This window comes from Galeopterus variegatus, unplaced genomic scaffold, assembly GCF_000696425.1.
Source record: "Galeopterus variegatus unplaced genomic scaffold, G_variegatus-3.0.2 Scaffold335, whole genome shotgun sequence".
Lineage (NCBI taxonomy): Eukaryota > Metazoa > Chordata > Mammalia > Dermoptera > Cynocephalidae > Galeopterus > Galeopterus variegatus.
In genome coordinates, this window is record NW_007726446.1 from 314,306 (window position 1) to 340,959 (window position 26,654).

General features: G+C 40.2%; 1 protein-coding gene and 1 pseudogene across 2 annotated transcripts in view; both read left to right on the forward strand.

Annotated features, from left to right (window-relative positions):
• Nucleotides 1–26,654, forward strand: part of MYO3B (myosin IIIB) — a 393,995-nt gene that overhangs the window by 303,163 nt on the left and 64,178 nt on the right. For both annotated transcript variants that reach the window (XM_008567646.1, XM_008567647.1), the window contains 2 exons: nt 616–676; nt 1,607–1,703. In XM_008567646.1, the coding sequence (XP_008565868.1) occupies nt 616–676; nt 1,607–1,703 (158 nt within the window). The remainder of the gene's footprint in view (nt 1–615; nt 677–1,606; nt 1,704–26,654) is intronic.
• On the forward strand, nt 4,143–8,696 carry LOC103586391 (annotated as a pseudogene).

Sequence of the window (26,654 nt, forward strand, 5' to 3'; positions counted from 1 at the left end):
ATAAATTATCACTTTAAGCTTCTTGGTCAAATTACTTTAGGACGTCCTGTATCCTCCTTTGCCTCTACTTTAGAGATTCATACATGTATATTGTGAGTAAAAGATTATTCCTGCAGTAAAGAAACTTCTTAAACTATATATAATCAAGCATTTCCCCAACTTATTTGACTACAGAATTCATTTTAAATTCTTTAACAGTGAGTGGCAAATACAGCCTTAGCACCAATTTGGTTGCCTTCTTGTGTGGCAAATACAGCCTGTGTGGCTGTATGGCAAATACAGCCTTAGCACCAATTTGGTTGCCTTCTTGATAAAGTTTGTGAAAGTCAAATAGTGCTCACCAAACCAAATTTGATCACACAACTTTATAAAAGGCAGTTCTGTGGGTCTTAGGATTTCAGGCTGACCATGAATGTGATTTTTCCAACACCTAGCAGGATGTATTTCCTTAAATTGACCATATCTTTTTAACCAAAGATGGGAATGGGAAACAATGGAAACTTAAATTGTATGTTCTGATACATCTTTGGAGGAAAATAATCCTTTTTGAGGTTTTTAAAAATTATTATTTCAAGCCTTTTAAAAATTATTATTATTATTCTAATTTTTTTTTAGGCATTCACGAGCTCAGAGTTCTCCAAGAGCAAGTGATGTCTTCACAGGACATGCAAATAAGGTAGCTGGATATCTTGATTTGGAAGTAACTATGTATCCTTCCTTCAGACTCATCCAAGTCCATGGGTGTGAACCTGTCTGTGGCTGCTTGGTCAGGCCATCCAAACATGAAACTGTCAGTGATATTTTGAAGTCTTTGAGACAAAAGCCCAGCTTGCTAAAGAACCTTGGTTCAGTAGAGAGACAGGGAGGTACAGTGAAGAGAGAATCAAAAGCCTGGAAATTTGCTGCTGAGAATAAATGCTAGCTGCTCCCTGAGGTGATTTGTCTGTGCACTCCACTCTCTACAGATGTTAGAGCCTCTTTTTGAGTAAGGACCCGAGGTTCTTTGGTAGCACTTTGATATCCTGCTCGAATTCAATATGTGAAATGGAGGCGTCTCTCTGTGACTTGGAGCCCACAGCAGGCTTTGAAGTCTGATCCAATTTTTGCTGCCTACTATTTGATGTTGAAAGGATGAAATGAAGAAAATGTACAGTTTTTGCCAGTAACTCTGCTGAGCATATGTAAGATTAAAAAAACAAAATCCTTTGGATGATGTACTTAGAAATGTTAAGTAGATTAATACCTTCCTATAGGTTTTCTTTTTTCTTTCTTAAGGATAAAAATTAAGCATAGGTGAAAATCAGCACATAGCTGTTTTTATATTCTGGACTACAACTAATTTAAGAGGGGGTTCAGTTGACTTGTTCAAAGGAAGAAGTAAATGAATGAAGCAAAAGGTGTTGAAATTGTGCTTCTAATTGCCCCAAGGAGAGGACCTGCGCTCAATTCTATGCAAGATGGGGGCAACTTACAAAGGACTCCAATATACTTAGCTTTTCCCCCTTAAGGTCAGGGGTAAGGGCCCCTTAGTTAAATGGAAGCCATGTATTTAAGACTATTTCATTGGAGGATAAAATAATGTTTCTCCTACCGGATCTTTCTGAAGCAGTCAGCTTCTGGGACTGATTCGCTGTCTTCTCGGACATGCCATGCTGCTCCAGATTGCCAAGGACTGAGTCCCTCAAGAACCCCTCAAAATCTTGGTAAGAAGAACATTTTGAATTGCATGCTGTTTCTACCATTTGCATGTTTGTTTACATTTTAGTGAGTTGTTTGGGCAGGACTGTCTAGAAAGCTGGACTCAATTAGTAATACTCGTATGACCTGAGGTTAGCAGAGAGCTTACTCTTGGGAAGCCTTAAAGGCTAGAAGCAAAAGTTGTATTAAAGGTAGCAGTTTACCGCCTACTCATGCGACATAGGTTTACTTTTCTGAGGGAAGAAAATAAATATCAAAGGTCATGCTTTTCCCTTTACTTGTAAGAACCTCAAATTAGGAAACTGTTCCAAAATGCCATTTTCTTAAAGGAAAGATAAACGGCTAACCTGCTTTTAAAGGAGCAGATGATTCAGAGTCAAAATCTTGGGCTTGGTAAAAAATATGGACTTAGGGAGTGGTTCTGCCCTTCTGGCGAGATGACCATTTTTCCGTGAGGAGACAGACATTGTGCCACATGCCTTTGGGAAATGACTATTTTTGGTTCCTTTTCTAAATTCCTTGCTACAGAATGTGATAAAAGTCAGTTTCAGGCTTGTGTGTGTCTATACGCAATACTTCTGAAAGATAAAATAGAAATATGATTGTAAAAAATATTTATAAATCAGAAGATACTAAGAATAATGTGGACCATTCCAAGTAAAGAGCCCTTTTCAACTTAAGATACTGATGTTACACTTAACATCTTCATCAGTTTTTCTGAAATATTCAGTAATTTCTCAGGTCTCTCCAAATTTCCTTTTACTCTATTTTTCAGTGACAAAGCAGTACAATATGAAGTGGGAAATGCATAATAAATGTGTGATGACCTTCAGTTCACATGAAACTTAAATTCTTGGAGAGAGACAAGAGAGGATGAGTCCATGATTTCAGAACCTTTTAAATGTATATGCAGTAAATAATTAACCTGTCAAAGGGAATATTTTCCTCTCAGCCACACAGTTTTCAGGAATAAGGCCACAATGAGGTAGGAGTAGGAGTAGTAAAAAGAAGAGGAGAATTTGGGGGAAAGACAGTATGATGGAGCAGAATCCATTATACAAGAATTTGGTTAGTATTTTTGTCTATCCACATAGATAATTTCTACATTTTAATTAGGGTGTTTAGAGCATTTACATTTAATGTGATTATTGATATGTTTTGGTTAAAATCTATCATCTTGTTGTTTGTTTCTATTTGTTCCATCTGGTGTTTCTTTTCTTTCATCATTGTACTTTAAAATACATGTAACTCCCCAAAATAAAATTTTAAAGTATGCTTGAGTAGCTAAAGGCACAGGTTCTTGAGTCAGACCTGCCTGGATTCAAATCTCTGCTCTCCTGTGTAGTATTATATAACAACTCCTCACCTCAGCACCTACACATGTAAAATGAGGGAAATAGTAGTTCATATCTGAGAGGGTTGTACTGAGGATTAAGCGAGCTAGTGTAAGGAAAGGTCATAGCATAGTGTCTGGTTTATAGTAAGGGTTCAATAACTGTCAGCTGCTGCGGTGGTGGTGTTTTTTTTTATTACTATTACATAAATACAAAGCTAATCTATGAGTATGAGTAACAGGTTGAGAAATAAAGTTCTTATCGTATGGCATTAAGTTTTGACTCAGCAGGAGTAAAAATATACCGCATTCTGAATGAACAACTATTAAAGAGCAAAGAGATTTGCTGGGTTACAGTCATATTTCCTAGTCTTAGAAAAATATCCCAAAAGGTCAAACATTTACAAGTTACACATCTGATTTGCTATCAATGCCCACATGCACTTTCCTCCCAGCTGTCCCTTCCTTCCAATCTAAACACTTTTCTATTGGCTCTGCAACCATCACCATTATGTCCCCTTACACTTATAAACAGGATCCTAAGTGGTCTCCCTGCCCCCATTCTTTTCCTCCTTCAACCTCTCCTATGTATAGATATCTAAGGAGCTTATCTAAAGCATAACACTGATGATGACATTCTCTTTCTCCATACTCCTCAGTGGCTCCCCAGCACCCCAGATCGACTCTAAGCTTCTCAACATGACCTTCAGAGATTTCTCTGTTCTGGTCCTAATCTTCCTTTCTGGCTCTAACTTCAGTGATCTCTCTTCCTCATTCTTTCCTTCAGAATCTGCAAACTATTCTCTATTCTCTGAACTTGGCAGGAGCATGCTTAACCTCCCGCATAACTTTGTTCCTACCAACCCCTCTGCTCCACATTCCTTCTTCCTCATTCACTTGTCAGAATCCTCTCCATTCTTCAAGGTCTACAATGGTTCCCTACTCTTTGACTTTTCATATAGAACTTATCACATCCTGCTTTGTAGTGTAGTTATTTTTATGCATCTACTACGTTTTAAACTCTCTGGGATCATATCTTCCCACTTACGAATTCTCTCCTCACAACCTAGCCTAGGTCCTCAAATTGAATTCTTGAGCATCCCAAGCCATGATGGAATATAGTGAGAGCAAGAATGAAATGAAACTCTACTTGAGTAAGCGAGTCAGAGAAAGGTTTTAAAATGTATTTCTAATAATCCTGAAATAAAATATGTCTCTTTGATACCCCAAAATAGAAATAGCATACTAGTGGAACAAGTTAAAATAATCCACGCTGTTTCGTTTTGTTGCCGCTGTTGTTTTGGGCAGGGGAAAAGGAAAGGAAGTTTAGGCAGGAAAAAACATTATATGTAAATCAAATTCCCTTTGACCTTAGAAAGCAACAGAAATGAACTGAAGAACAGAAATTTTCCAGTTTTGTTTATTTTTATATTATCAGTTGTGGAAACAAAAATATATTTTTTTAAGAGACATTTTAGCAAGTAATACCTTTGTGTTTAATTCTTTACCTTAAATGATCCATTATCTCAAACCATGTTTTTGTTTTATATTATTTGCCTTCTAACTTGCAGTAAGGACTAACTTCATTGTTCTATGAAACAGGGGTCTGATGGAGTGGGGGTGAGGGGCAGGGAATAAATCTAATGTTAATGTCAAGCAGCCTTGCAAAGAAGTCTGTAATGTGGACCTTGGACAGGGCTGTCTTCAGCCCCTTTGTCAAGAGTCTAAGATGTGTCTCTAACTGGCCCATGTGAGCTGACTCTTTGCTCACATGTGATAGAAAAGCACAACATACCCAAGAAATGCATAACATGAATCACTTTGCCACTAATCCAAGCAGTTAAATTTTTTAATATGACTAACAGGAACGTATACAGACATGTTCTGGTTTTACTATGTAAACAGATAGTTTAGGCATTTGTTCTATTTATTTATTCATTCATTTATTCAAAAAATAATTATTAACACTTACTAAGTGCCAGGAACTGTCCTGGGTGACTACTTCCCAAACTGTTTTGAAAGAACAACTTTTGGTTGGTTGTTTTCCAGCTCTCACAGTCTGATACTTTTGAGAAATACAATAAAAATGAATTACTAGAAAAACAATCATGCACTTGGATTCTGTGTCAAGTCAGATCCTGTTTACATAGTGCTATGCTCTAGCAGAGAAAGACAAACAATAAGTGTAGCAAATAAGTCAGTGGTATGGGGTGTTAGAAGTGCACAGTGTTACAGGGGAGAGAAAATACAGCAAGGGTGAGTAGGAGGGGGCTGAGTGTGAGAGTGGGGCTGGCTGTGGTTATCCTTTTAAACAGGGGGGTCAGGGTGGCTTATTGAGAATGCAAGGTTTGAGTAAAGGCTTGAAGACAGTGAGCCAGCTTGCCATGTGGATATCTAAGAGAAGAGCATTCCAGGCAGAGGAGCAGCCATAGCAAAGGCCCTGGGGAGAGAGCACGCACAGACTATGTGAGGAGGGGAAAGAGCCTGCGTGATGGGAGCAGAGAGAGCTAAGAGGAGAGGCTCAGGAGATGAGGAGCCAGGTGGTGCAGGTCCATACTTCCTAAAGTCTGCACAAACACTCTGGGGATCTAGTTCAAATGAAGATTCTAATTCAGTGGAGCTGGGTGGCTCCTGAGATTCTGCAACTCTAAGGAGCTTCCAGGTGGTGCTGATGTTGTTGGTCTGAGGTCCACATTTTGAGTGGTGAGGCTGTAGTCTCAGCAAAATGGGAAGCCAATGAGCAGAGGAGTAACATGATCTGAATTGTGCTTTAAAACAATCACTCCAGCTCTGGGGTTGAAGATCAGCGATAGGCACTATCAAGAAATGGGACAGTCTGTGTAAGTACATTTTCCACACAGCTGAAGTTTCCTAAAACCCTTTCATACTGAGTGTACCAAACACAAGTCTCCTTATTCTTTCTGTCTGGGGATGTGATTATTAACAACAGTTATCACCCTGGGCTGTAGTGCAGAGAGACCCTCAGAGGCTGTTGAGAAATGGGGCCACTCACCGTTGCATTAAATGGCCCTCTAGCACTATGATTTTCAGTTAATGTGCCAGATTCTATTTTTTCTTCTCTCTCAATACAAAGCTGATGTTTCCTGGTATTGTTAATGTCCTGACTTTTTGTAATGTGTTGCTTTGCCTCCCACAGATTTGTCACTCCTTTTCCCCTAGGTGATGGAGCCACCAAAGATTACTCAAAGCCCATCTCTTCTGAGCAGTGAGAAGCCCCAGAAAGGGGTTAATATCCCAGGACTCTCAAGCGTGAGGCATTTCTTCCATTTGGGAAGTTAACCACAAATTGGGGTTCTCTTCCTGCATTTATTTTCTAGACCAAGAAGTTACAGGAAGAGACATAGGTGGGGTTTTGCTAAGTACAGTTTAACAAGTTTAACAATAGAAGCTGGTAACATTCAGTAAGTCAAGCAAGGTGACCTTCTGTAATGCAATTTGCAACAAAGCCTTGATTTTAGCAAACATTCTCTTCTTACCGTGATTTCCCAGGATCTTTACATATCAATCAGTAACTTGTCTGTCTTTGAGCCAGCAGCCTTGCTGTGTTACAATTCTTATCTTGCAACAGAGACTCAACAGCCTGGGGAAAATTTCCTGTCCTTAGTGAGGTCAATATTTGAAACTGCAAGGCTTTGAAAAACCAGGCCCTGTGCAGTACATTTGCTTTATGAATCCTCTACAGTAATGTACTTCTCTTCCCCTTCTTTCTTTCTCTTCTTTGCTATGGTCTAAAAACAGGGTTTAAGCATTTTTTTCTTCGTAAGAGAAATGAGTCTGAGTCAGGCATCTGAGGAAATCCCCAATGAGTAAAAGAACAGGAAGGAACTCCCACGTAGATAGTACACACCATGCCAGCTCCTTTAGTTGTACTATCTTAGTGTAAAGTACACATGCTTTAGTTTAACTTTGACCTGTTGCCTGCCCTTGAGTTTCCTGTTATATCTCACTTAGTGAGGTAGCTCTGTCCTTGGTTATCTTCTCATCTTCAGAGAATATACTTAAATCATATTTCTTTTTGAAGGTCAGAAGATTATTTCACTTGCTAAGAGTAACTCTAATGAAATTACATCTTAAGTTTTTAGGGTGCTGAGGAGCAAGCGGTACTGTACTGGCCTCCTGAGAAGTCACGGTCCAGCTGCGCACAGTGTCAGGGTCTGGTAGAGCCACCAGAGAGCATCTGGTACCTGGCACTGGGCTTCAGTGATCTGATTCCAGATCTTTCATGGCCTTTCTACCCCACGACTGCTGAGCAATTCACATGCACTTTATTTCACCCAGCTGCTTCTTTAATGCCATCTACTTCATTATTTTCCTTTACCTTTCTAGTTGCTCATTACTAAATTTTGTTGCTCTTGGCAGCAGTTCAGCTATCAGAAAGCAAACTTGTATCAGAATACAAACTATTTTAAACTTGGAACTCTTAATCCCTAAGGTGACCAAACATTTTAATTTTTCTGGGACTGAAAAGTTTTCCACGATGTAGGATTTTCAGTGCTATCACCAGGACTGTCCCAGGAAAACTAGCATGAGTTGGTTACCCTATAATAATACTAGAAGATGAGCTTGATTTGGGCAAGAACTACTTTTTTTTAATTAGATCGCTATATCAGGCAAGACTCTGCCTTAGATCCTCGGTGCAGAATTGCTTCACACTAGCTGCCTGTGTTTGGAAGGTGTTGCAAGCAGCTTGCCAAATAGCAATGCTGTGATCATACAGGGCTCAGATGTCTCTCATTTGACAGGGAGAACGTGTTCCTACAACAGAGTCTCGGAGGCCACATTTCTTGGGAAAGCACGTGGAAACCAGATCCTAAATAGAGGAAAGCCTTCTGGGCCTTTCTGTCCCATACCTAATTTCATCACAGAATCCCACAAACGAGACTGAGAGGCCACTGTGTGTCTTCATTTTGGGGTAGTCTCTGGGGTTCTGAATCCCTGTTCTTTTCGGCTTTGCTGGGCTGAGAACATCTTTTCTTCTTGCCTGGGTGCCAATCAATTCACCTTAAATCCTCATCAGTAAGAATTGGTAAAGCCTCAGTCTCCAGACTGTTCTCAGTAAGACAGGATTTTTATCATTAGCATGTGAGGTGGAAAAAACACTTCCTCGTTAAGACATCTTTTCCGACTGTGGTTCTCAACCATCAGTGGACATCAGAATCACCCAGAGGGAGAGGCTGCATGCACTTGTCTACCTGTGCAGACCTTTGGCAGAGAGGCTCAGCTGCAGGTGCAGGCCTGGTGTAGTCTCATGTCTGGACAGTGAGAAGAGAGCAGTGCAGAAGGACACCGCTCACTAGTGCCTTTACATTGGTTTGGCTTTAGCTATGCAGCACTGATTGCTTCTGGTGGGATCATTGGCTATGCAAAAGCAGGTAGTGTGCCGTCCCTGGCTGCCGGGCTTCTCTTCGGGGAATTAACAGGCCTAGGTGCTTACCAGCTGTCTCAGGATCTGAGGAACGTCTGGGTTTTCCTAGTTACATCTGGGACCTTGGCTGGCGTTATGGGAATGAGATTCCACCACTCTGGAAAATTTATGCCTGCAGGTTTAATTGCAGGAGCCAGTTTGCTGATGGTCACCAAAGTTGGAATTAGTATGTTGAATAGACGCCATCAGTAGTAATCATGTCCGAGCTCAGACTCAAGAAGAATTAAAAATCTCCAAACTTCCACTATTTTCAATCTATTAAGAGAAATAGGTGTAGCATTTCTACATGTTCTGACATTTTATTTTTTACAAAAAACAAAAACCAAAAAACGGCACTGAACTTGATAGACAAAAAAATGAGTTGTTACCATTACAGCCCTACAGAGGTGGCAAGTATGTAACACAAGAGCTTGTTGATACCTTCATACAGTTTGATTCTTTTATATTGATGTTATCCCTTCTTTCTGTATCTATAAAATCTCAAGGTTAGGTCTCAATGTTGGGGACCCTGAGATTCCATGCCCTGTTTGGAGAACAGTATGAAAAAAGTCTCTTTATGAGATTTAGGATGTCTGTTCTTTTGCTTATCTTAGAGCTCAGACTTACTCTGAAATTATGTTAAATGAAATATCAATGAAAATAAAGTTTACTATAAATAAGAAAAAAAGAATCACCCAGAGGACCTGTTAAAACAGATTGCTGAACCTATCCCATAGTTTCTGATTCTGGGGCAGGGCCAGGGGGTGGGGGGCAGCGCGGGCGGTTGGTGGTGTGGGACTTGCATTTTTATCAAGTTTCCAGTCGAGAGATGCTGCTGGGGACATCCCTTTGAGAACCGCTGCTCTCGACATTCCCTGTCTCTCTGATGCTACACTGAATCAGGGAAGGTGGGCTTCACGTGTGTGCCTTTCTACTCATTCATTCTACAAACATTAATTGAGCACCTACCATATGCCAACCACAGGGCCAGGAAGTGAAATAAAACCGTTAAGATATTAATGCAATTCTAATATCTTGGTCTTTGCAGCTGTTGTTTTCCAGAGCAGGTTTGGTGACATGCTGAGTGTCCTCACATATCTCAGGTGGCCTCATTAAATTCTCAGGAAGTTGTCAAGAACAAAGTTAAATTTACTTGTAGTTTTGCTCTACAGGAGGAGGATGGGAGTTGTTCCAAACTTCTAAAAAGTTTATAAAGTGTTTCAATTTCTAAAATTATTAGGAATTATTACCTTAGAGGTTATTTCTATTTTATAAACTATACTACCTCTGCCAGCCTGGCTGCTGTATATTCTCCTGCACAGCAAAATTCCTCTAAAAAGTGCCAGATCTGAATATGTTCACATGTTTCTAATATGTATGTCATTGCTATAATGTTCATGCCCTGGCTTTTTGCAAAAGAATTTAGGTAAGGCCGGCATAAGCAAGTTCACAGTTCAAGACTTGTGGGTATGAGGGCTAAGGGATGGAAGGAGTTAAAAAAAGAGATTACAGTTCTCCTAATCTCACATTTAATTTCTAATTTAGCCCCATTTATGTTAATCATACACCTTCCCTACCTATTTTGCTTAAAAGACTTCTCTCATTTCCTAGATCTGGGATTTTGTTTGGTTTGTGTTTGTTTGGCTTGGGACATCGATTGTAGTCCTGGCAGTTGCCTCAGCTGGGGTCTCTGTCCAAAATCGGGGCTCTCTAAAGGAATTTTGTAGGATACCTACCAAGAGGAAAAGATTCACTATGGAGCCCCATTTTCCCTGCAAATTGGGGATCAGGATGGTAAGGACGAAGAAGGGATGCAGTTCACGGAGGTCAGCACTGTACCCACTTTACAGCTGGCTGAGCTGATAGCGCGATTCTGACTGCGTGGAGAGGAGCTGAGGCTGGGGCGGCTCAAGGGGAAAGAGGCGGTGGCTGTGACAGCAGGTAGTTAGAAGCTGTGGGGTCATTTGCTGCCAGGCCACCATTCCTGAGGCCATATACCTCAGGGAAAGCCTTTCCACAGCCCGTTCTCATTCCTGCAGCTCAGCAAAGCACGTCACAAAGTTGGATAGTTTTTGACATTATTTCTGCTTAGATTGTTACTGCAACCATATCTGAGAAAACTTCTTGCTGAACTTTTCTGGTGCTTTCCTGAGTGCGTTAGGTCAGGAAGCACTTTTTGCCAGCACCTCACTCGGTTCTGGCATTAACCTAGAACATCAGGAGTGCAGCTGCCAGACAACGCAGGAGGTAGATGTTGATGGCATGGCTGTAAAATGTGCCCAGAGAAATTTTACTTTTAAATTCCTTTCTTATTTGATGTAATTGAAACAGCACGTACTCTATAGACTGCCCTATTAACCTTAGCTGCCTATTTTATTTCATTTTAAAGGATTCTTTCAACTTTAAAATTAAACATACAGTTGTTTAGTGATAAGAGTGGAGTGATCTTTTGTTTGTTTTACAAGATTGGGAGAAATAGATATTTTTCATAATGTTTTAAAATTATTAGACTTTGTTTGAGTAGTTTTTGTTTTACAGAAATATTGAACAGAAAGTACAGAGTTCCTATGTGTCCCTTTACTTTCCCCTCCCCATTTTCTCCTATTATTATCATCTTGCATTAGTGTGTTTCATTTGATGCAGTAGATGAGTCAATATTGATACATTAGGCCATATTTCACATTAGGGTTCGTTCTTTGTGTTGTACATTCTATGAGTTTGACAATTATCCACCATTACGGTATCATGCAGAATAGTTTCACTGGCCTAAAAATCCCCTATCTCCACCTCTTCATTCCCCTCCCTCATGGCCCCCAAGTCTCTGGCAACTACTGATTTGTTTGTTTATTTATTTACTGTCTCCCTAGTGTGTCTTTTCCAGAATGTCAGATATATGACATTAGAATGTCACTAAGCAATATGCATTTAAAATTGCTCCGTGTCTTTTCACGGCTTGATAACACATTTCTTTTTATTGCTGAATAATATTCCATTGTATAGTTGTACCACAGTTTGTCCATGTACCTATTGACAGACATCCAAGTTTTGGCAATTATGAATAAAGCTACTATAAACATTTGTGTGTGGATTTTGGTGGGGATGTAAGTTTTCAACTCATTTGGGTTAATACCGAAGAGTGCCATTCTGGATTGTGTGGTAAGAGTATGTTTAGCTTTGTCAGAAACTGCCAAACTGTCTTCCAAAGTAGCTGTACCGTTTTGCATCCCCACCAGCAACGAATGAGAGTTCCTGTTGATCTGTATCCTCACCAGCATTTGATATTGTAAGTGTCTTGGCATTTTGCCATTTTAATATGTGTAGTGGTAGGTCATTATTGTTTTAATTTGCATTTCCCTGATGACATGACATTGAGCATCTTTTCTTAAGCTTATTTGCCATCCATATCTCTTCTTTAATGAGGTATCTGTTCAGACTTTTCCCCATTTTCAAATTGTGTTGTTTGCTTTCTTATTCTTGAGGTCTAAGAGTTCTTTACTTTTTTTGGATACCAGTCCTGTGTCAGATATGTGTTTTATAAATATTTTCCTCCAGTCTATGGTTTGTCTTTTCATTTCCTTAACAGTGTCTTTTATACAGCAGTAGTAAATTTTTTATGTATAAATCAGGAAGAAAAATGTTGTAAAATAAACCTGGCTCCCACTTTGGCTTGGCACCCACTACCTACCTAAGAAAATGAGAAAAACAACCAGAGAGGAACAAAGTAGTTGGCTGTGTGGTAGTTGAATACGTGAGAATCATGACATGAGTATGCTCCCTAAATTAGATGTAATCAATCTTAAGTGCTATAGGGAGGTAAGATAGATATAGTCCCAAATCAAATAAGGAAAAGAAAAAAAGAAAGAAACTTGGTTGCATGATTGTTTGTAAAACCATGGGAAGATGTTTTTCTCAGTTTTCATTTTTATTTGACTCTTGGTTTCATCACCATTTGTGCTCTTTAAGTAACTAGAACTCCTAAAATGACTGGGGAAACTCTGGGGTTGTCTGCTTCCACTAAAAATAGTATTTAGCAAAAGAGAAATTGTTGGTTTAAATTCAAAGAGGGCTGGGAGAGAGTGATATAATGCACCATTATATCACTCATGATTTGGGTATTCATCCACTAGATGTTTATTGAGCAACTACTAAGTGTCAGGCACTATGTTTGGTGTTGACAATACACAGGGAGCAAGATCCAAGCTTGCTCTTGAGAAGTTTATATTCCAAAGTGAAAATGAATAAACAAATTTTAAATCAAATCTCCTTTGTCCAGGGTGTTGATAAAGGTGAGCACAGGAGCCGTGGGAACTACAACAGGGATATCTAGTTGCCAGGGAGTGGAGAAAGGTCAGACAAGCTTACCCCAAAGCTGAGACATGAAAAGGATGAGGAATTGGCCAGGCAAAGAGTGAGGAAAGATGTTTCCAGGCTGTTCCATGCTGGTAAAAGCTCCCATGTGAAAAATGCAAGATTGAGACTATTTTTGTTTTTGACTTTAAAAAAAATTCTGAAATACAACATGCCTACACAAAACAAAACAAAACACTTAAAACAGAGATGGATAGTGTAATGAATAATGCAAGCACCCAAGTAAGCACAACAGAGATCGTGAAACAGAACTTGCCAGCACCACAGAAGCCCTCTGCATGCCCTTTCAGGATTGCGACTCTCTTTCTGCTCCTTAGAGGTAATCACCTGAGTGTGCATCCCTAAATATTATAGTTTAATTTTGCCTGTTTTTAAACTATGTATAGCTATAACCACACAGCATGTGTTCTTTGGTTTCTAGCTTTTTCTCTTTTTTTTCCCCTTAATATTATATCTTTAATATTAACTTATTTTTACTGGACACACTTTATGAATCCAATTTTCTGTTGATGGGCATCTGGGTTGTTTCCAGTTTGGAGCTTTTACAAGAAGCCATGTCCATAGATGATGGTCCCACACACTTCGCACTGTGGCATAGCAGGCTTTGGAGTCAAACAAACTTAAATTTATATCTCAGTTCTGCCACTCTGACAGCTTTGTGACTTTGAGCAAGTTACTTAACCTCCCGGTGCCTTTCTTTCTCCATCCTTAAAATAGGAAAAATAAAAGTACCTATGACAGTGTATGCCTGCAAAGTGCTTGACACAGTACTTTGCATGTAGTATGCATTCAACAAAAGTTTGGTGCTGCATGGGGTTGTGCTTGTGACTCACAGGAATATTTCATTTTTCTCTGAACAAGTTATCTAACAAGTGTATATGACCTGACCTGTCCAGATTTAAGATTATAGAAACCTTTGAGATCTTTTTGTTCAACTCTCTCGTTTTATAGATGAGAAACTCAACCCAGAGCTGGGTCCTAGGGAGACACAGAGGAAGTGATACTTCTGGACCAGCTCTTCTGCCTAGACTATTCTGAGGATTCTTTGGATGGTCATTTTACCTTCTTAAATGTATTTTCCTCTTTGCCGTATAAAGGAACAGGGGAATATAGAAGCCTGAAAGGGTTGACCAGTTAGCTCTATGTTTAGCTATGGACTGCAAAGTCTATTACATTATTCCCAGGTTATTTGATTATTTGTTCATTGGTCAGAGTTTACGATTTCAAGGGCTCTATCCTAATTAGATTGAAAGGCGAGAGAGCAAAATAAAGGACATAAAGCCATGCCTGGGGGATTATTGGCATTAGTTCTAGGTCTTTTGTTTAGTTTGGACTGCTTCTGGATTTGGATCAACATTACTTGTGATTTAAAAAAAAAAAAGAACAGATATATTTCTTATTAAACTGTGAAACTATAAATATAGATGGGGTAATGACAGGAGGAAGAAATTAAAAATAAGCAATAGATATGAAATGAGTCCATAATTTTTCTCTCCACCAAGAACCATTCACAATGACTTCCTGACCTCCCACTTCAAGTCATGCACTCTATCCTGTGCTGTAGCTTTGCCTGAGCACTGCCCATCACCACCGCCTCCCCCAAACCTCTCCAGTCTCACATTTCTCCCTCTTTCCAGTGCTTTGCTGTATTTGAGCCTTTTATTACACTAAACTTCTCTGTTCTCTGATCTGTGTTCCTAGGTTCCTAAGAATGTGTGTGTGTGCATGTGCATGTGTTTATGTGTGTGATGCTCTGGAAGCTTTGAAGGGACTCTGGGTCAAAACTTGTCCTTCAAAAATGAGATTCCTACTTGCAGTAAGATCATTGGCTTACTGCATGTAGAATAGAGCCTGGTACATGGTAAGTATATTGTATCAGTCCGTTTTGTGTTGCTATAACAGAATTACCTGAGACTGGGTAACATATAAAGAACAGTGGTTTATTTGGCTTATGATTCTGGGACAGCTGCATCTGGCACGGGCCTCAGGCTGCTTCTACTCATGGTAGAAAATAGCAGGCAGCCGGCGGGTACAATCACATCACATGGTGAGAGGAAGCAACACAGAGGAAGCCATAGAGAAAGAGAGGAGGTTCCAGGGTCTTTTTAAACAACGAGCTCTCGCAGGAACTAATAGAGGGAGAACTCACTCATTAATCCCCCCACCCCCAGGGAGAGCATTAATCCATTCATGAGTTGCCCCCATGACTCAGTTTCCAACACTGCCACATTGGGGATCAAATTTCCACATGAGTTTTGGAGGGGACAACACATCCAAACTCCATCATTCTGCCCCTGGTCCTCCAAAACTCATGTAACTCTCACATACAAAATACAATCATTCCATTTGAACAGTCCCAAAAGTCTTAGCTTGTTCCAGCACCAACTTAAAAGTCCAAATTCCAAAGCCTTATCTGAGACCAAAAGCAAAAGTCCTCCCAGCTGTGAACCTGTAAAAATCAAAAACAAATTTATCTGATTCCAAGATACAGTGATGGAACAGACATTGGGTACACTTCCCATTCCAAAAGGGAAGAATAGGCCAAAAGAAAGGAAAAACAGGCCCCAAACAAGTCCAAAACTCAGCAGGGCAGACAGTAAGTCTTAAAGCTCCAAAATAATCTTCTTTGACTCCAAGTCCTGCATCCTGGACACAATGGGGCATCTGTGCCCAAAACCTTGGGCAACCTCACTTCCACAGCTCTGCCAGGTGCAGCCCCTTGGGCCACACTGGTACCTGTGGCTTTTCCAGGCCTGTGTTGCATGTTACCAGTGGCTCTGCAGTTCTGGGGTCCTGGTGGCAGCCCTGCTGCCTTGGCTGTATTAGACATTTCCCTGGTGAAGGCTCTCTGTGGGGGCTCTGATCCCACATTCCTGCTTGGCATTACTCTAGTAGATGGCCTCTGTGGTGGCTCCTCTCCTGCGGCAGGTCTCTGCCTGGGTCCCCAGGCTTTTCCATGCATCCTCTGGAATCTGCATGGAAGCTGCCATGCCTCCATTGCTCTCATGTCCTGCCAGCCTGCAGACTTAACACCAGGTGGGCACCACCGAGGTTTCAGGCCTCTACTTTCCAGGGCTGCTGCACAAACCACACTTGGGGCTGCTCCAGAAGGAACAGCTGGGATGCAGGAAGCAGGCTCCTGGGGGCATCTGTGCCCCAGGTCTGTCCTCTGGGACAACTCAGTCCTTCTAGGCCTCAGGGCCTGTGATGGGTGGGGCATCCTTCCAGACTTCTCAAATGCCTTTAGGGCATTTTTTCCATTGTCCTGGTTATTAGCATCTGGCTGTGTCACTGCCAAGATAATGTCTTTAGCAACTAGTTTATCTGCTTCACCCTTCAGTTTTTCTCCTGCTCTCTGCTTCTCTACCACATGGCCAGGCTGCAAATTTTCCAAATCTATATGCTCTGCTTCTCTTTTAAATTCTGGCTTTACATCATGCATTTGCAGCCATAACTCAGAGTAGGCTGTTAGAAGTAACCATGCAGCTTCCTTAATGCTTTGCTGCTTAGAAATTTCTTCTGCCAGACATTCTGGTTCACAGCTCTTAAGTCCCCCCTTCCATAAACTCCAAGGGCATGGACACAATGCGGCCAAATTCCTTGCTATGGTGTAGCAAGGGTTATCTTTTATCCAATTCCTGATAAGTTCCTCATTTCTATCTGAGACCTCATCATCCGCATGGTCTTTACTGTCCACATTTCTATCAACATTCTGGTCACAACCATTTAACCAATCTCTAAAATATTCCAAACATTCTCTCATCCTTTTGTCTTTTTCTAAGTACTCCAAACTCCTCCAACCTTTGCCCAGTTCCAAAGCTGCATCTACATTTTCAGGTATCTGTATAGCAACACCCCACTCTTCTGGTACCAATTTTCTGTATTAGTCCATTTTGTGTTGTTATAACAGAATTACCTCAGACTGGGTAATATATAAAGAACAGAGGTTTATTTGGCTTATGATTCTGGGACAGCTGCATCTGGCACAGGCCTCAGGCTGCTTCTTCTACTCATGGCGGAAAGTGGCAGGCAGCCGGCAGGTACAAGCAGATCACATGGCAAGAGGAAGCAACAGAGAGGAAGCCAGAGAGAAAGAGAGAAGGTGCCAGGGTCTTTTTAAACAACAAGCTCTCAAGGGAACAGAGTGAGAACTCACTCATTAATCCCCCCTCCCCCAGGGAGAGCTTTAATCCATTCATGAGGGATCCGCCCCCATGACACAATCAGTTTCCAACACTGCCACATTGGAGATCAAATTTCCACATGAGTTTTGGAAGGGACAATGCATCCAAACTCCATCACATATAATAAAGTTTCGCTGCTACTACTACTATTTCTTACTCCTCCAATGAGAATCGCTTTTGAAAGTACCTAATTTCCAAGTTAATGACTTCTCCTTCTTTCCCTTCAAATTGTCAAGTCTTCTGGAGTGTGCTAAGTAAGATTCTATAAACTGCCTGTGGTTTTCCCTCCATGACACAACAAGTCTCAAGAGTTTATCACCTTGAACCTTCACTGCATTTAAGAAAAGTGGGGACAATTTGTTGGTATTTTCTGTGGCTGGCAATTTGTGTAATGGAAGGGAGTTATGATTCATTAATCCATCTAAATGGTAGAAGGAATATTTAGAGTTTCCACTGACTCAGTTCACCATTTTCTTTCTCCACCATCTGAAAAAGTCTGTTTGGTTGCTCAGCACTGAGCAATTGGAACAGCCAGCCTACCCAGACGTCAGGCTGGTTTGTCTGACCTAATATATATGAAAACTCTGTGTTCCCAAAGGGACTCTTCCTTTTGAAAGGAAGAAATTAATGATATCCTTTTTCATTAAATTGATGCCAGGTATTTTCCCTAAGCAGCCTATTTAAAAGAACAAATTCAAACAGGCCTAAGAGATTTATAAAGCTCTTAGGGGATGAGTTTACACACTATCCTAATTTCAAAGGAGAAGTTTTTATGCCAGGACACAATGGCTGGGTTCTCCCAGTGGGCACACGCCCACTTTAAATGTCAAACTCTGCATTTGTGGAGAAATCAGATAAATGCAAAAAGCTCTAGGTTTGTTTCGGTTCTTAACTGATTTGTCCTCCAAAGGACAGTTTCCATGATAACTCATTCCACAAGGTCTGAATGTTTGGGTTACTGGTGGGGGACAGAACATCCAAGGATCCATTCCAAATCTCCAGGGATCGAATTACAAAGTGTCCATTCTGTTTGTCCTTCACTGCCGCATTTACCCAAGCCTAGATCAGTTCAGTTCAGAACATCACACTTGTACCCTCCGTTCTGATTTTCAACTTGAGTTGCCATTTGGGGACTAGGGCACTTCCCATCTCTTGTGTACTGCTTATTCTTTGCTCCAGGCTTGCGTCTCCTTATTCCGTCTATTAATGGAGCTCTTACTTCATGTAGCAGTTTCTGTTTAACACTGTGGAAAGGCACTGGAAAAAAAGTCCATCATCTTGTCTCTGTCATTAAAAGGGGAATTAGAATAGATGTCCCCTCTACCACCCTGAACAAATTAAACCTACCACCCTGAACAAATTAAACCACATGAGCATAGGGGACAACCTGTAAATAACCGAATGATTAGAGTGTTGAACACATACTGCATAAAGATTTTGTTTACCAGTTACTGGTACCCAGAGAATTCTAAATATTGACCTTAGAATAATTGTCTTCTCTTCAGCACGCTGAAAAATGGTCATCCAGGCTGTTTCACACATTCTTTTGCAGACTTTTTTACATCACAAGCCCCTCTAGGAAGCTAATGGAATCCATGCACCTTAACTGTAGAAAAATGCACAAATTTACACCTGCAACATTCTGCACATAATGTCAAGGCAATGACACAGCTTTGACTTCAATCATATGTCCTCCATGGCCATCTACATGAACTCTGGCCCCTGGAAACTTATCTGGATTGCCATATATCAGGCTACATTCTGCACCTATATCCACCAATGCCAAAACATGCTGCATATTTGTCCCTGACCAATGTATTGCCAATTCAACATGAGGCCTCTGATCCTTACCTGCCCCTCAAAGATGAGTACTTTGGCCTGTTCCCTAATTGAAATGGAACAGTTTATCTACCTCCTCGGGAGCAACCAAAAAATCCTTTAAATCCACTGAGTGTACCTTGCTACCTGTTTCTGGATGTTTAGCGAAATGCTGTTCAGGACACAATTGCTGCCACAAAGCAAATAGGACTGCATTTGGCTGCCCGTCAATTTTCTTACTATCAACCCCTGCTGCAAGCAAGTCAAGCCACATCTGCTTATGGCTAGTCTTGCTTGGTCCCCTCAGGATAAAATCCTGAGCATTTCTTGGGAGTTTGGTCTTAGCTACCTTTTGGACCCCTTTTGCTTGTCTCCTATCTTCTTCACCCAAGCTGGCTATCATTGTCATTACTTCATGTATAGGATGACCAAAGTATGGGGCTAGTATGGCCATCAGTGACCCAAAAGACATTGATGGGGCATTTTGCAGCACTATGTCTCTCATGCTGCCTGTAAAACTTTCATCATCCAGGCCATGAGTGTTCACATTAAACATGGACTGCCACATCCCCAGCTCCCAAATTATTTGAACCAACTCGGCATATGTTTACCATTTGCTCACAGTCTTGGGCAGTTTTCCAGCATTTGCCCACACTGTTCAGGCAGCTGCATTCACCTATTCCATTAAGGAGTGATTACCTGGCCCTTGTGCATATCTGTAGCTATTCTGTAGCCACTGCCTCAGGGACAGGTGTATGGTAATGGAGGCCAATTTTTCCATCTCCTCACCAGAGCCCATCACACCATCTACCCCTAGGTCCCATAACCTTAGCAGCCAAGCAGCCAGGGGCTCCCTCTGTTTCTGCCGGAACTGTCTTCCCAAGTCAACTAATTCAACCTGGGTATATGGGACATAGGTAGTGAATTGGATCACCTGTGGATTGCCTGCCCGTTATCCGCCTGGTCCCATAGGCTGCTTGTGTTTCACTTTCTGATGCACAACAGGTCATGCCTGGAGACGCATGGTCTCCCTCAACTCACCACTGGGTTTGTCATCCTCCCTGGTGTGAGAAGCAGGAGTGGCCAGTCACTGCACATCATCCTCCAGGACATTTATCCACGCTTCCACCAGCTCTGCTTTCTGTTTCAAATCTCAATCAGCTTGCAGTGTAGCTAGCAGTAGCCAGGCTCAAGTCAGCAGAAAAGTGGCCACTGGGTGCCACATACTCAAGGATAGCCACAATTCCTACTTCTCCCAAGGGGCTTTTGGCTCCCATCCCTGCTCAGAATCTTGCCAACTATGCCAACTGTAGAGCTAGGGCAAGGTTTCACAGACCCCTCAAGCCCATTGTCCAGACTGGGTCACAAACCCTTCAGATGCCAGTCTGCGAGCTAGGTAATAGGAAAAGGTCCTTGGAACCGTGGGTGAAGAAATAATAGGCTTTATTCAGAGGTAGGAGCAGTTGACCTAATATGGCTTCCCGGAGCATCCTCTAGAAGCTTTGTGCATCTGCGCCGTTAGTCCTTTTTACTCAAGTCCATAATCCAAAAAAAAAAAAAAAAAATACAACCCAGATGCACATGCACAATCACATTAGACAATAACAAGGAACACCCATGTGCACGTGCATGCCTACCTCAGATGCTCGGCAAGACTCCGAACATCCGAGGGGCCCTGACCATTTTCCTTATATTTTCCCAACAGTGGGGTTAATGTTTCCTGAGCCACTTTTACATGCTCAGATGATTTAGTTTTGTTGCTCTCCTGGAAAGCAGTTTTTTCCTGATTCTCATGGACATCAGTCTGAACTTAGATGTTAACTCTATTTTGACTTCTTAGACCACTAATTTTATGAGTAGCAATGGTCCCAGATATCTCATATGTTGTGTTTTGGAGTTTTTAAATAGTCTTTAGTGTTTCTTCCTTTAAGGGCTGACTTGTAATTAGGTAGGATTTAGAGAAGAATCAAAATATTAAAAAAAAAAACAAAACACCAAACTAAAATCCCAAAACCCACAATTACAAAAATAACAACAACAAAATCTTGGCTGAAAGTCTAGAGATGAGGTACATATACTTGGTACTAGGTAGTTAATTAGTCTTCATTGAAAAATGAGTAGGTTGGATCAAGTCATGCCTGAATTCCCTAAAGTTACATGATTCTGTAATGAGAAGACGTTAAGGGTCAGTAATGAAATTCTGTGCATTGACAGATATTTGAGTCATCTTCCCTGCCTCCTGTGAAATGACTGCAGTTTCCGCATTTACAAAAGTATTTTTCAAACATTGATCGTGAGCCCTATTTTAAAATTTTACATTCGTCCTTTATGCAGTTACTTCTGCGATTTCTACAGCCATGAAGTAGTGCTCTGAGTCTACTCGTTCCCTGAAAGTGCTTTCCTGCCTATCCTGTGACAGTTAGCTCTCTTCACCTTGATAAGGAAACTATATAGGAAGCCTGTAGGTATGGGACAATGGCCTTTCCTCAAATCCTTTAATGATTTTAGTTTCCCTGCTTCCCCATGTAGATAAACAGAAATTGATTGAACTCTACAAAGTTACAAAACCTATACACACAGAGAGAAATGTATCAGATAAAAACCCAGCAGGAAACATATTACACACAGAAATTAGGATAATTTAGGTATTGTTTAATAAAGGGATTATTTAAAAGGTTAGGACAGGATATAGGGAAACCATGAAGGATAGATAGTTTTGTCCTCCAGTGGCCAGTGACAGTAGAGCCATGGCAGATGGAACCCAGAAGGAGAGAGAGAGCCATGTGGGTACAGGAGTCTTGAAAAGTGACATGACCTTTAGTCAAGGACACAGTCATCATAAGACACCCCCACAGGAAAGGATCAGGGAATAGGAGAGAATATTTTCTCTGTGTGTGTGTGTATGTCTGTCTGTCTCTCTCTCTCTCGCTCAGCTCTCTTCTTCCCTCTGATTTCTCGCTGGGGCTCTCTATTGGCTAAACCATTGGGAAGCCAGAGTAGTCCATATAGGTCAGCTTTTGGGGCCTAGAAAGTGGTGGAAATGGATGAAGACAGATCTGGAGGGAAGCAATGCTACAACATATAAAAAGACCCAATATAACTTCAATTCCTAATACGAAGCTCACACAAACATGAAAAATACTTTTTCAGAAAATTTTTTAAAAGTAGTTCTTCAGTTAGGAATTGTTCTCTGCTTCTAGAAACACATACTGGAATATAGTGACTTCAATAAGTAAATGTTTATTTTTCTCATGTCACCAGAAGCCCAGGGGCAGGCAGTTTCTGGCACTGGTTCAGAAAATCAAGAACGACAAGCAAGGCCAATCCTCTGCAATTCTCTTCATTTTTCCTTCATGGTCCCCAGAATGAAGAATGGCCACTGCTGGAGCTCCAGCCATTATGGCTGCAATCTTTTTGCGAAAGGGCAAAAAGAATTTTCCTGGAAGCCGTGCCTAATGACTTCTGTTGACATCTCATGGGCCTCCTTTATCTGCAGGAGAAGCTTGGAAACATATCTGAGCTGATTCCATTGCTGCCACCCATGATTTGAGGTTTAGAAGGAAGCAGGGAAGAATGGATATTGAGTAGAGAGCTGGTAGTGTCCACCCAAGATAGAATTTAATCCTCTGAGGCACACGTGCCCAAGGCACTGTTTATGCTGTTTCTGAACTTGAGAATTTTCAAGTTATTTGAATCAGATATTCCCTCCTGAACAACCAGGTTTTGACTCGGGTCCTTCTTCGTGGAATATCAAGACTAGCAGTCAAGAGAAAGGCTATTTATAAGTAATGGTTACAAAATTCCAAGGCAAATATTCAAGTGTGCCTTGTGGAAGAAGTTTGCAAATAAATTGAAACTGGTTTTGGTAGGGTCTAGAAATAGGAGAGATGGTAAACACACTTTGTCAGCATGCTGGTGCAAGTATAGAAAAACAATTTTTATACAAAAATATTTTGCAATGTGTACTGAGAGCCTTTAAAAAATGTTTAGACTCTTTATCCCAATAATTCTCTTAGAATTTACATATTTTTAAAAGTCTAGAAAAACTTAAGAGAACAGTTAAGTAAATTTGACAGCCATATTGTAGAATAACATGTAACCATTAAAAACATTAACGTATTTTTATGTATTTGTCATATTATCATAATAACCTAAGGATCTGCTGCAATTTTACCTGAGTATTCCAGTCCCCTAAGGTCTCTCTTTCCTTTAATATCCAACCAAAATGGCCTGAACTCCCATCCCATCCTACTCAATAGTAGGACTTCTACTCTCTATTCCTTTATTGCTCATCACCACCTCAAACTGCAGAGAAAAAACAAACACTCCTTTAGAAAGAAATTTAAAAAGAACTTTGAAGGGCAATTTATAAAAGGAAAAAATATAAATGACCTATGACAATGTGCAAAAGTGTTCAACCTCAAAATTTAATGAGAAATGAAAACTTTTTTGCACATCAAACAGGCTAGGATAGAAAAAAAAATAACACATGGGCTGTCAAGAATACGAGGAAATGCAAGCATTCACAGTATTGTTTGCGGCAGGGCAACAACCTTTTTGGAGAGTAATCTGCCAGTATATCATTTGACCCAGAAATACCTGCTCTATAAACTTATCCTCTGTATATAATTGGATTAAGCTATGCATAATATTTTTGTGACTGGTTTTATTGAAATATAAGAAGAACTAAATGGTGTTAATTCTGTATCATTCTGAGAATGGTGGTAGATGAACGGAGTAACAGGGAAGTAGTGTACATGGCTCACAGTAGATGCTTACTAAGTGATGAATTAATTTGATGGGTAGTCAACGGGAGAAATTAGTTCTGTTTCGAACAGCATCTTGCATCTTGCATTTTAGTCACATGTTATAACTATTTCTGGTCAACAGTTGTAGCCATGGGACTAGAGCTTAGGGGATGAGGAACTGCCATCTGCCTAGAACAGTGGGAGACTTTAAGGAATTACATTTCTTTCTGCTTGTCTGTTGTTTTGTACAATCAAATTCATTATGAAAGTGAATGGGGCCTCCACTAAGAGTGGAGAAAGAAACTAATAGCGGGTCTTGGAAGAGTCTGTATGGGGGCAAGTTTACTCTGTGGTTTCTTTATTGCTCTATGTAATACTTTGGATGAGAGAAAAATTAAGTAGGTTATCTGATTGATAAGCATAATCATTTTAGATAAATTTGCATGGTCTAGAGAGATGGTCTCAGCTCCTACTGAAAAGAGTGTAGCTTGCTTTAAAGTCTTTTCTCTTCTGCTCAAACTCTTTTCCCATAACACACCTCAAAAATCCCTGAACCTTTGTTCGAAAAGAGTCTGGCTACAGTAATCAGTGAAGTCGACTTGAAATGTTGGTCTTCATATCAACACATTAAAATACACTTGGATTTTATTGATGAAAATATGTTGAATTTGAAACTTCCGCAAGTTTCATTATTATTTTCTCAGAAATTCCCAACAGATTGTGTTTTAGTCCATTTTGTGTTACTATAACAGAATACCTGAGACTGGGTAATTTATAAGGAAAAGAGGTTTATTTGGCTTATGATTCTGGAACAGCTGCATCTGGCACCGGCCTCAGGCCGCTTCTACTCATGGCGGAAAGTGGCAGGCAGATCACATGTCGAGAGGAAGCAAGAGAGAAAGAGAGAAGGTGCCAGGGTCTTTTAAAGCAACGAGCTCTCACGGGAACTAACAGAGCGAGAACTCACTCATTACTCCCCCTCCCCCAGGGAGAGCATTAATCCACTCATTAGGGATCCACCCCCATGACTCAGTCAGTTTCCAACACTGCCACATTGGAGATCAAATTTCCACATGAGTTTTGGAGAGGACAACACATCCAAACTCCATCAGATTGTATTCAGATCACTTACTGTAAGAAAGCATCTAAATTAGAAGATTAAGAGATTTATTAATTGTTTATGTTACAAAGGGAAGAATGAAGTAATGTTGCCCAGTTAAAAATATTCTTGGGGTTGAAAGTGCAGCTTAGGTACATGATGACTAATAAAAATAATGAGTTCTAAAACATGCCTAATGCATTATTATTTTGTTGATTATAATTTCTAAGAGTTTTTGCCATGTGAACTGTGTAGGCAATAATGTTAAAATAAAGTTTACAGTTCAGTCTCATTTTTTTTTTAAGATGAGTCAAATCAGTCTCATTTTGAATATGCATTACAGCTAGAAATTCTATCCCTTGAATTTTTCCAGGTTCTGCTTACCCTGGCAATTGAGTGTTATGAGTAGCCAATGAGAAAATTCTAATTTTTTCAACAGCATGTTTTACAGATCAATTTATTACAGTTATCAATACTAAACTTATTAAAATATCAAAATCTATAGATCATGCTGGTAAAAGAATGTTCAAATTTTTTAAAATTATGTGCCAGGTATGAATGGGTTCAGTGTTTTGAAGAGGGTCTCATTCTCAGTAAGTAAATCTTCTCCGTATAAGCCTGAAATTCGAATGTTTCTGATTAGTTCCCTGCTATCTTATTGGTACCTCCTGAAAGGCAGTAAGATTAGTAGAGTGTATGAGTTCCTCATGTCTCATCAAGATTGGGTCCAGGTTTGAGAGCATGGCAGTGACCCTGACGAAGAATCATAGCACTTTATACTTGTGTCACAGACTCAGATCCTTAGGACTTCAACATGGGTGTTTGTCAACCATATAACCTTTAATATTGTCATAATTTCTATTTTTATTTACTTATTTAGGTGGCTGGCTGGTACAGAGATCAAACCCTGGACCTTGGTGTTATCAGCACCACACTCTAACCAACTGAGCTGACCAGCCAGCCCGTATTGTCGTAATTTTTAATGAGACACTTAGCCATGAGGCATGTGAAAAACAGGTTGTAGAATCTTTGCAAGCAACCTTCAGTTGAAATAACAGTTGAGCTGTATTTATTGCATATGTTATCATGAAGAGGATGTCTTCTTGTCTTTCTAGAGTCTATTTCTTAAGAGCAAAAATAAAATAATGCAGTAGAGGAAGAAGAGGAAGTGATTTAGTTGTAAGTTTGATGACAATTGTAATAACATATCCTACTGAAAATGTCATTCTAATATGAAAATCATAACTAAATGAGTGTTAATAAAATGAATAAAAACTTCAAAAAGGTCTTTTTGGATTTTTTTAAGATCCTCAATTGACTATATTAATTTTCTTCCCTAACCACTGATTTTAGGTGATACCAGTGAAGGTTGTAGGTGATCCAAAGCAAAGGACTTATGGAAATGTTTGAGGCTCTTGTTGGACCTGAAAGTATGACATTCCTTTGTTTTTATCTTTTTAAAAAATCACATAATGAAATGTTTAAGAAAGTTTACAGGCTATAGCTCCATTTAGAGCAGCAAAGAACAAATCACTAAGCTTTGCTTCTGATCAGCAGAAGATGCTTTGTTCAGCCTTTGGCTGAGGTTGGTATAGGGAAATGACCTGCTGAACAGCTCTTCCCAAATGCTGAGAGGCCTCCAGGCCAGGCAGAAAATCCAATGGAAAAATATAAAACACAGCAAAGGTGAAAAATTAAATTTCTTGTTCTTATAAGAAATAACTACAAGTGTTTGGAAAGTAGCACCTTAAGTAGTCTTAACACAGACCCAAATTCTGAAAAACTTGATGAAATTTAGGAGTGGAATGATAAAGAGTCATGCACATTTTTTTTTATGTACTTTTAAGTAAAATTTCATATTCCATTTAGCAACTTGTAAAGAAGTAATAGTATTAATGTCACCTAGGAAACAAATACATTTTACACTAGAGCTTCAAGCAATATGCCAAGGTGCTCTGATGGATTGCAGCTGGTTGTGCCA